Source organism: Boleophthalmus pectinirostris, unplaced genomic scaffold (assembly GCF_026225935.1).
Source record: "Boleophthalmus pectinirostris isolate CB_2022bp ecotype Guang Dong unplaced genomic scaffold, ASM2622593v1 HiC_scaffold_9, whole genome shotgun sequence".
In the NCBI taxonomy this organism is placed as follows: Eukaryota; Metazoa; Chordata; class Actinopteri; order Gobiiformes; family Gobiidae; genus Boleophthalmus; species Boleophthalmus pectinirostris.
Window position 1 is genome coordinate 2,527,693 of NW_026571541.1, and position 10,010 is coordinate 2,537,702.

At 42.2% G+C, this 10,010-nt stretch overlaps 1 protein-coding gene across 1 annotated transcript; it reads right to left on the reverse strand.

Annotated features, from left to right (window-relative positions):
• aqp11 (aquaporin 11) lies at positions 1 to 8,031 on the reverse strand. The gene is made up of 4 exons (XM_020938655.1): positions 7,907 to 8,031; positions 500 to 1,287; positions 208 to 324; positions 1 to 130 (listed from the first exon to the last, which is right to left on the reverse strand). The coding sequence occupies exons 1-4, from the start codon at positions 8,029 to 8,031 to the stop codon at positions 66 to 68; spliced, it is 1,095 nt and encodes a 364-aa protein (XP_020794314.1). The 3' UTR covers positions 1 to 65.
• Between the last annotated feature and the right edge of the window lie 1,979 nt (positions 8,032 to 10,010).

Sequence of the window (10,010 nt, forward strand, 5' to 3'; positions counted from 1 at the left end):
CATTCCAGTGAGATTCCAGTGGCCCCTGACGCTTCTCCCAGGAACCTGCACCTCCAGAGCCCTCTTCACCTCCTGCGCACCAGTCTCCATCCTTCTAGCCAATCACAGAGCAGCACGGAGCCCAGCATCCCTGCACACACAGAAGAAGTCATCACACTGAACAGGAGAGAGCGCGTGCACGTGTGCGCACATGGACAGTATACGCACCGAGCACCGGGCCCAGCCAGTACACCAGGCAGTACTCCGGGAGCGAGCGGCCCTCACAGCGGAACTGTGTGGAGAAGGCCAGCGCGGGGTTAAACACGGCTCCTGTGCTCGGGCCCCCTGCGAGCACACACACACCCACACACACACACACAAACACGCGCACACACACACACACAAACACGCGCACACACACACACACACGCACACACACACACACACAACACACACACACACACACTATTATTGTCACGGCAGGACAAACATGCATGTACGTGACAGTAGTGCGCGTCACCTGCGTACACTGCGGTGGTGACGACTGCTGCCACAGCGTGCACGCGATATTTTTCCTCCAGGCTACGCGTTTGCGTGATGGCCGTTTGCACCGCGCATGCGCACGCAGTTTCCACTGCAGTAGCGATGAGCGGAGAATCTACGGGGCTCGTGCACTGGAACTCGCGCGCCCGGTGCCGAACGTGCAGACTGGACATGCCCAAGCTCCACGCGAGGGGCATCAGGGCGCGCGCGGCTGCAGCAGCTGCGAACTGGCACGCGATCTCCCATAGAGCTGCGCCGGGCACGAGCCTCTGGCGATACGTGTGCACGAGCGTGCACGCCGGATTCCCGACAGCGCCTTTGAACGTGAGCCCGTGCACCACGGCCGCGACGTACGTCAGGGTGTGCGCGAGGCGGCGCTCGATCTTCCCTACGTCCGAGAGCACGCGCAGCTCGTGCGTGCAGCAGCACAGCTGCAGCGTGGATACGAACTCCGCCGCGTGCACCTCAAGTCCGCTGTGCGCGAGGACCCTGGCCAGCATCCGCCGAAGCGCATCACTGAGTAACACCACCACCGAGAGCAGCGCCAGCGACACCGTCACGTCCGCCTTCTCTGCCGCCCACTCCGCGCGGCCTGCCGCTCCTTCTCCAGCCATGCGCCCACGAGATGCTCTGTCCGACGCAACTGCTCCTGGTCCGCTGCGCTGAGAGGACCCCCGACAAGACTCTGTGGGGGGAGCGGACTCACGTGGGTGCGTACGGAAGTGCGCGAGCTGCAGGTTCCCTCCCCCTCTGTGTAAAGGCTGCCTATACACACACTGTTATACACACACACTGTTATATACACACACTGTTATACACACACACACACACACACACTGTTATATACACACACTGTTATACACACACACACTGTTATATACACACACTGTTATACACACACACACACACTGTTATATACACACACTGTTATACACACACACACACTGTTATATACACACACTGTTATATACACACACACACTGTTATATACACACACTGTTATACACACACACACTGTTATACACACACACACTGTTATATACACACACTGTTATACACACACACTGTTATACACACACACTGTTATACACACACACACACACTGTTATATACACACACACTGTTATACACACACACACACACACACTGTTATACACACACACACTGTTATATACACACACACACACACACTGTTATATACACACACACTGTTATACACACACACACACACTGTTATACACACACACACTGTTATATACACACACACACACTGTTATATACACACACTGTTATACACACACACACTGTTATACACACACACACTGTTATATACACACACTGTTATACACACACACACACACACTGTTATATACACACACACTGTTATATACACACACTGTTATACACACACACACACTGTTATACACACACACACACACACTGTTATATACACACACTGTTATATACACACACACACTGTTATATACACACACACTGTTATATACACACATACACACACTGTTATACACACACATATACACACACACACACACACTGTTATATACACACACACTGTTATACACACACACTGTTATATACACACACTGTTATATATATACACAGTTATACACACACACACACACACACACTGTTATATACACACACACACTGTTATACACACACACTGTTATATACACACACTGTTATACACACACACATACACACACTGTTATACACACACACACTGTTATACACACACACTGTTATATACACACACTGTTATACACACACACTGTTACATACACACTGTTATATACACACACTGTTATACACACACACACACACACACACACTGTTATATACACACACTGTTATACACACACACTGTTTATACACACAGTTATACACACACACTGTTATACACACACACTGTTATATACACACACTGTTATACACACACACACTGTTATACACACACTATACACACACACTGTTATACACACACTGTTATACACACACACTGTTATACACACACACACACACTGTTATATACACACACTGACACACACTGTACACACATATACACACACACACACACACACACACACTGTTATATACACACACTGTTATACACACACACACACACACTGTTATATACACACACACACACTGTTATACACACACACACACACTGTTATATACACACACTGTTATACACACACACTGTTATATACACACACTGTTATACACACACACACACACACACTGTTATATACACACACTGTTATACACACACACACACACTGTTATACACACACTGTTATACACACACACACACACTGTTATACACACACACTGTTATACACACACACTGTTATACACACACACTATACACACACACTGTTATCACACACACACACACACACACACTGTTACACACACTGTTATACACACACACTGTTATACACACACACACACACACTGTTATATACACACACACTGTATATACACACACACACACTGTTATACACACACACACACACACACACTGTTATATACACACACACTGTATATATACACACACACACTGTTACACATATACACACACACTGTTATACACACACACACACACACACTGTTATATACACACACACTGTTATACACACACACACTGTTATACACACACACACTGTTATATACACACACACACACACACACACACACTGTTATACACACACACACACACACTGTTATATACACACACTGTTATACACACACACACACACACTGTTATATACACACACACTGTTATATACACACACACACACACACTGTTATATACACACACTGCACTGTTATACACACACACACACACTGTTATACACACACACACACACACACTGTATATACACACACACACACACACACTGTTATATACACACACACACACACACACACTGTTATATACACACACTGTTATATACACACACACACACACACTGTTATATACACACACACACACACTGTTATACACACACACACACACACACTGTTATATATATCACACACACACACACACTGTTATATACACACACACACACACACACTGTTATACACACACACACTGTTATATACACACACACACACTGTTATACACACACACTGTTATATACACACACACTGTTACACACACTGTTATACACACACACACACTGTTATACACACACACACACTGTTATATACACACACTGTTATACACACACACACACACACATATACACACACTGTTATACACACACACACTGTTATATACACACACACACACACACTGATACACACGCTGTTATACACACACACACACACACTGTTATATACACACACTGTTATACACACACACACACACACTGTTATTATATACACACACACACACTGTTATATACACACACACACACACTGTTATATACACACACTGTTATACACACACACACACACACTGTTATACACACACACATACACACACTGTTATATACACACACTGTTACACATATACACACACACTGTTATATACACACACACACACTGTTTATACACACACACACACTGTTATACACACACACACACACTGTTATATACACACACACACACACACACACTGTTATATACACACACTGTTATACACACACACTGTTATATATATACACACACACACACACTGTTATACACATACACACACACTGTTATACACACACACACACACACTGTTATATATACACACACACTGTTATATACACACTGTTATACACACACACACTGTTATACACACACACACACTGTATACACACACACACACACAGTTATATACACACACACACACTGTTATATACACACACACACACTGTTATATATACACACACACACACACAGTTATATACACACACTGTTATACACACACTGTTATACACACACACACTGTTATATACACACACACTATATACACACACACACTGTTATATACACACACTGTTATACACACACACACACACACACACACTGTTATATACACACATATACACACACTGTTATATACACACACTGCACACACACACACACTGTTATATACACACACTGTTATATACACACACTGTTATACACACACTGTTTATACACACACTGTTATACACACACTGTATACTGTTTATACACACACACACTGTTATATATATACACACACACACTGTTATATACACACACTGTTATATACACACACTGTTATACACACACACACTGTTATATACACACACTGTTATATATATACACAGTTATATACACACACACACACACACACACACTGTTATATACACACACACTGTTATATACACACACTGTTATACACACACACTGTTATATACACACACTGTTATACACACACACACACACACTGTTATACACACACACTGTTATACACACACACTGTTATACACACACAGTTATACACACACACACTGTTATATACATACACTGTTATATACACACTGTTCAATACACACACTGTTCTATACAGACACTGTTCTATACACACAGTGTTCTATACACACAGTGTTCTATACACACACTGGCATAGGGCACAGGCTCTAGTCTGCAGTGCTAGTGTACAGTCAGGTGTAGACTGCAGTCAGGTGTTGGCAGGAGTCAAGTCTCACAGGTCAATGCTGAAGTGAGGGAAGTGGAGAGTGTTGAGTTCCACCTGGACTGGACAGCAGTGTGGTGAGGATGACTCTTATGTTGTGCCATTTTTAGAACAAAAGAAACATGCAGAACATTGATTTTGGAAACATATCATGACATCAGAGTAAATGTGATATTACAAAGCCAACCAAAGACCATGGCACGAGGGTGTTTCACAGTGTAACAGTCTGGATTACACATGTACTGTTGTTCTTGAAGCATATCCTCTCTTATTTTCTTATTTTGAACTGTAAAGTGCCTCCTGCTATAGTTAAGACCTCCTAGTCTCTCTTCATGTTTCAGGATGAGCTCTGAGCACACCTGGCGACATGTTATAGTGACCTAACCACCTGCTAAAACAGGTTAAATCCTCCGGGGGATTTGCTAAACTATATATTTTTGGAAAGGTTATAGTTTATGGAGTCAGAAAATCTATGTTTGCATTTGCCCAGATGTCTATATGGCAGCCATATTGATTTAAAAAAAAAATGGCCGCCAAAAAAGTCTTTTTGGAATATCTCAGCCTCTGAATAAGTTGAAATGTTGATTTTAACTGCTAAACCCACATTTTCAGGGTCAGGGAATCAAATGGTGCTAATTACAAAGCTATAAGACCTACCCACATGAACCCTTCAGTGCATAAGTGGGTCAAAAATGACCCGGTTTGGTTGTTTTCTTGCAATTTCACTGTAATATTTGCATGTAATACTCCATGTTCCTCCAAAAAACATGTTTTGTTTTTTTAATTATCCTGTTGAAATACTTCAACAATGTGGGGAGAGCAAACTATAAACATCACATGAAGTTGGTCAGAAAACTGAAAGAGTTTAAAAGTAGCTAACAGAAAATGTGTATGTTGGATGTCAACGCACACATTTAGACACAATATGATTACTCAACTTTTTAATTAGACATTTTCTATACATCATCACTATCATCATCACTTTCATACAACCATAGACTGTATATACGAGTGGACAGATCCAATGCTGTAGCCGCTGTGTGCCAATCAGGAAGTTCTCCAGGAGGCTCTTCCGGCTCCTTCAGACTCTGGCTCCAGTTGACTTACATTAGGATCTTGTGGCTCCTCTCTCTGTACCTGCTGCAGTGAGCCATTTTGGTCTTAAAATGTTTGTATTAACTCGCTTTACATGATTTAGTTTTTTTTGTTGTTGTTTTTTTTTTCGCTATTTTGTCCATCAAAAAAATCCTATTCATAATATAGAGTCTAGCTCCAGATTGGCTCCTGTAACCGTGAGCATCACGAGCCTCATTTGAGCAGCGCTGAACTCTGTGGGTCACACTCACTTAGTCCACTTCTTTTATACAGTCTATGCAACAACACGGCTTGGGAATCATCATCATTCTGGCACTAGCTGCTGCACTGACACATGTCAGTGCATCGGACCAACTGCTGCTATCACGATATCATTTATTTAAAGAAAACTAAGTAAAGCAAATTGCACATGTACTTAATACAATGGCCCTGAAGATGTTGTGATATGATCCCACCCATATATATACACCCATAGACAGGAGTGAATACAGGAGTGAATATGGAGCCAGACTTTATATTATTCCATTCTATTCCATTTTCTTCCGCTTATCCAGAAGTCTCCGGCTTATCATATTGTGTCTAAATGTGTTTGTTGACATTCAACATCCAAATTTTATGTTAGCTACTTTTAAACTCTTTTAGTTTTCTGACCAACTTCATGTGATGTTTATAGTTTGTTTTACCCACATTGTTGAAGTATTTCAACAGGATAATTAAAAAAAAAAACATGTTTTTTGGAGGAACATGGAGTATTACATGCAAATATTACAATGAAATTGCAAGAAAACAACCAAACTGGGTCATTTTTGACCCACTTATGCACCGAAGGGTTCATGTGGGTAGGTCTTATAGCTTTGAAACTAGCACCATTTGATTCCCTGACCCTGAAAATGTGGGTTTAGCAGTTAAAATCAACATTTCAACTTATTCAGAGGCTGAGATATTCCAAAGAGTTTTTTGGCGGCCATTAAAAAAAAAAAAAAATATATATATATATATATATATATATATATATATATATATATATATATATATATTTGGCCGTCATATAGACATGTGGGCAAATGCAAACATTGATTTTCTGACTCCATAAACTATAACCTTTCCAAAAATATATAGTTTAGCAAATCCCCCAAAAATTGCCACTAAGGTTAAAAAATGAATATAAGGAACCGGACTAAAATGCAGAGGACACATTTCCTACAGGAGCATATCGTACCTTAACCCCTGACTTTAAAGGTCCCACGTTATGCAAAAGGGTTCTTGTGAGTTTTAAGCCATGTTATAATGTTATAATATAATGTTATATAATAATCCTCAAAAACATATCTGGGGTAGATTTTTGTTTCATTCACACATTTCACACATCAACATAAGATTACTCAAACATGTACCATCACTCAAAGGAGCAACAACTGTAACATGGGTAAAAAAATATAAAAAAAAAAAAGACAAGATGAGGTCGAACCATGCACCCAGTACTGGGCTGTACAAGGCTGTACAAGGCTGTACGGGGCTGTACGGGGCTGTACAGGCCAATGCAGGAGATATGAATAACACAGATGTGAGGTGTTGTGTGTTCTCACTGTGCCCAATGCTCACAGCTCACTGTTCTGCTCTGAGGAGATGAGAGCCTCCTCCTCTGACACATTCTCCCTGATGAGTGCTGTTTGTGAGGGGGAGGTACAGGCTCTCTCTCCCAGTGCTTTCAGGACCTCCTGGAGCATGTTAGCCTGACAGGCCAGTCACTGCACCTGACACTGCACCTGACAGCCCTCATGGACTAAAGTATTGCACCTGACAGCTCTGACACTGTGTGAGTGTATTTATCACAATGTGGTGACTAAAAACTGCACACACACTTGCATCATGGGGACCTGCCTCCTTTGGGGACAAAATCAGGTCCACATGATGTAATCTCTTTATTGTTCGACTAACCACATGGTCTAAAGTTCAGATAGGGGTTCAAATAGGTAAGCTTAGGATTCAGGTGAAAGGTGCTCTACTTGATTTTGACCTGAAAAGGTGAAAACAGAACTACTTGATTTGAAATAGTTTACAGTGGTTCAAAGGTGTTCCCCTTCTGCACCCCAGAAGAGTGTGTTATGTACTGGAACCACACTCATTTTGCTCAAATACATGTACAGGTCCTTTCAGGCAAGTGGGCCTCATGACTGATCGTTAAGGTTAAGATTCATCTCCAGGAAATGAATCAATATAGAGTACCCAAGCAGCCTGAGTATGTGTGTGTGTGTGTGTGTGTGTGCATGTGCATGCACACACATGAACATACGTGTAAATAAATATGCTTAATAATACTATAATACTGTGAAACTTTTCAGACAAAGCAATAATATCTCCATGGAGACAAGCAGGTGATGCACCCTCCATTAAAAAAATTACAGAGTGCATCTTTAACACTGGCAGACTATAGTTGAATGAAGTAAAACTTGAAATAGCCACATGCAGTCATACAGTCAGCTCACGTACAGTGTTCTTGTGGCCTGTGCTCTGAAGCACATGCTGAGTGTTGCTGCTGCTGTGGGACCTCTGCCCGAGCGAACACACAACATTTTGGATCCTTTTCACACTTGAAACTTTACTGTGAAATGTTCCAGCTGCAGACTGGCATATGTACTGCACCTAGACCACTGTATACTAACATTTCAATTATTATTATTCATACTTCTTTAATGAATGAAACAAAACAAAACAAAACAATAATGAAATGAGATACCACAATAATGATAAATAATGACAACAGACTGTGATTTTTCACATTAAATGGAAGTACTTTCTTTTCTATTCCCGTGTGAATCGTCAGTGGTGCAGTAGGTTCATATTGGTCCATGTGTATACTAGTCTATGTGCTCTTCCACTTGTTCTGATACAGCTCAACATTATTCAAAAATATTCAGGAAAGGCTCTTTTCTGTTCTCTCACTGGGACTTTTTAGTAATGATAGCAAATGAGTATCTAGTTTCAATATTAGTTTTAATTTATTTTTATTTTTTTAGGTGAAATGAACATTTTTAGCTTTAAAATTGCAAAACGCTACAGCAAATAGATGACATAAGAGTGAAATGGGCTTAGCGTGAGCAAACCTCAGAGGGTCTGCCCGGGCTAATGACAGCCTCCCCTGAAGTCACCTCTAAACCTATAATTATCCAGGAGAAGGGAAGAGGAGCAGGCCCAGGGGAGGCCCCAGCTCTGGGTGTGCACAGTTAAATACAGCACACTCCACAGCTGCCCTAAAGCCCACTGGAAACTCCCACAGATGCAGTCGTACGTCATCGGAACTGGTTGCTTAGCGCCTCCTCCACCTCATTTCCAGCATCGCATCACCACTGCCCCTGGGAGGCTCAGAAAGGCAGACTGTTTAATATGTTTATTATGACTGTTTGTTTGCTTCAAAAGAACTCAACAGAAAGTGAGAGGTGTGTGACAGGGCTGTCCCAGTGCGCCCTGTCACTGTGGTAGTGCAGGACTGATCGATAAGGCCCAGAACAGGCCCTGCAGGGGTGAGGGTGGGGGAGGGGTGATGGAAACATTTGGAATGGGGAGGGGAGGGGAGGGGGGGGGGGGGGCAGCCAATCAGCATCAGCGAGAGGAAACAGTGTAGCACACCAGGAGCACACAGCACCAGAGCAGAACATCACAGAGGAGGTCTTCAGCTCTTGTGGACCTGTGGAGATCTGGAGAAGAC

Coding starts and splice junctions, on each gene's coding strand:
- aqp11 (XM_020938655.1), bottom strand. CDS start 8,031: ATGCTCCAGGAGGTCCTGAAAGCACTGGGAGAGAGAGCCTGTACCTCC. Junction 1,288..7,906: donor TCAGAGCAGAACAGTGAGCT/GTGAGCATTGGG, acceptor GTGTGTGTATAG/GCAGCCTTTACACAGAGGGG. Junction 131..207: donor CTGGCTGGGCCCGGTGCTCG/GTGCGTATACTG, acceptor CTGTGTGTGCAG/GGATGCTGGGCTCCGTGCTG.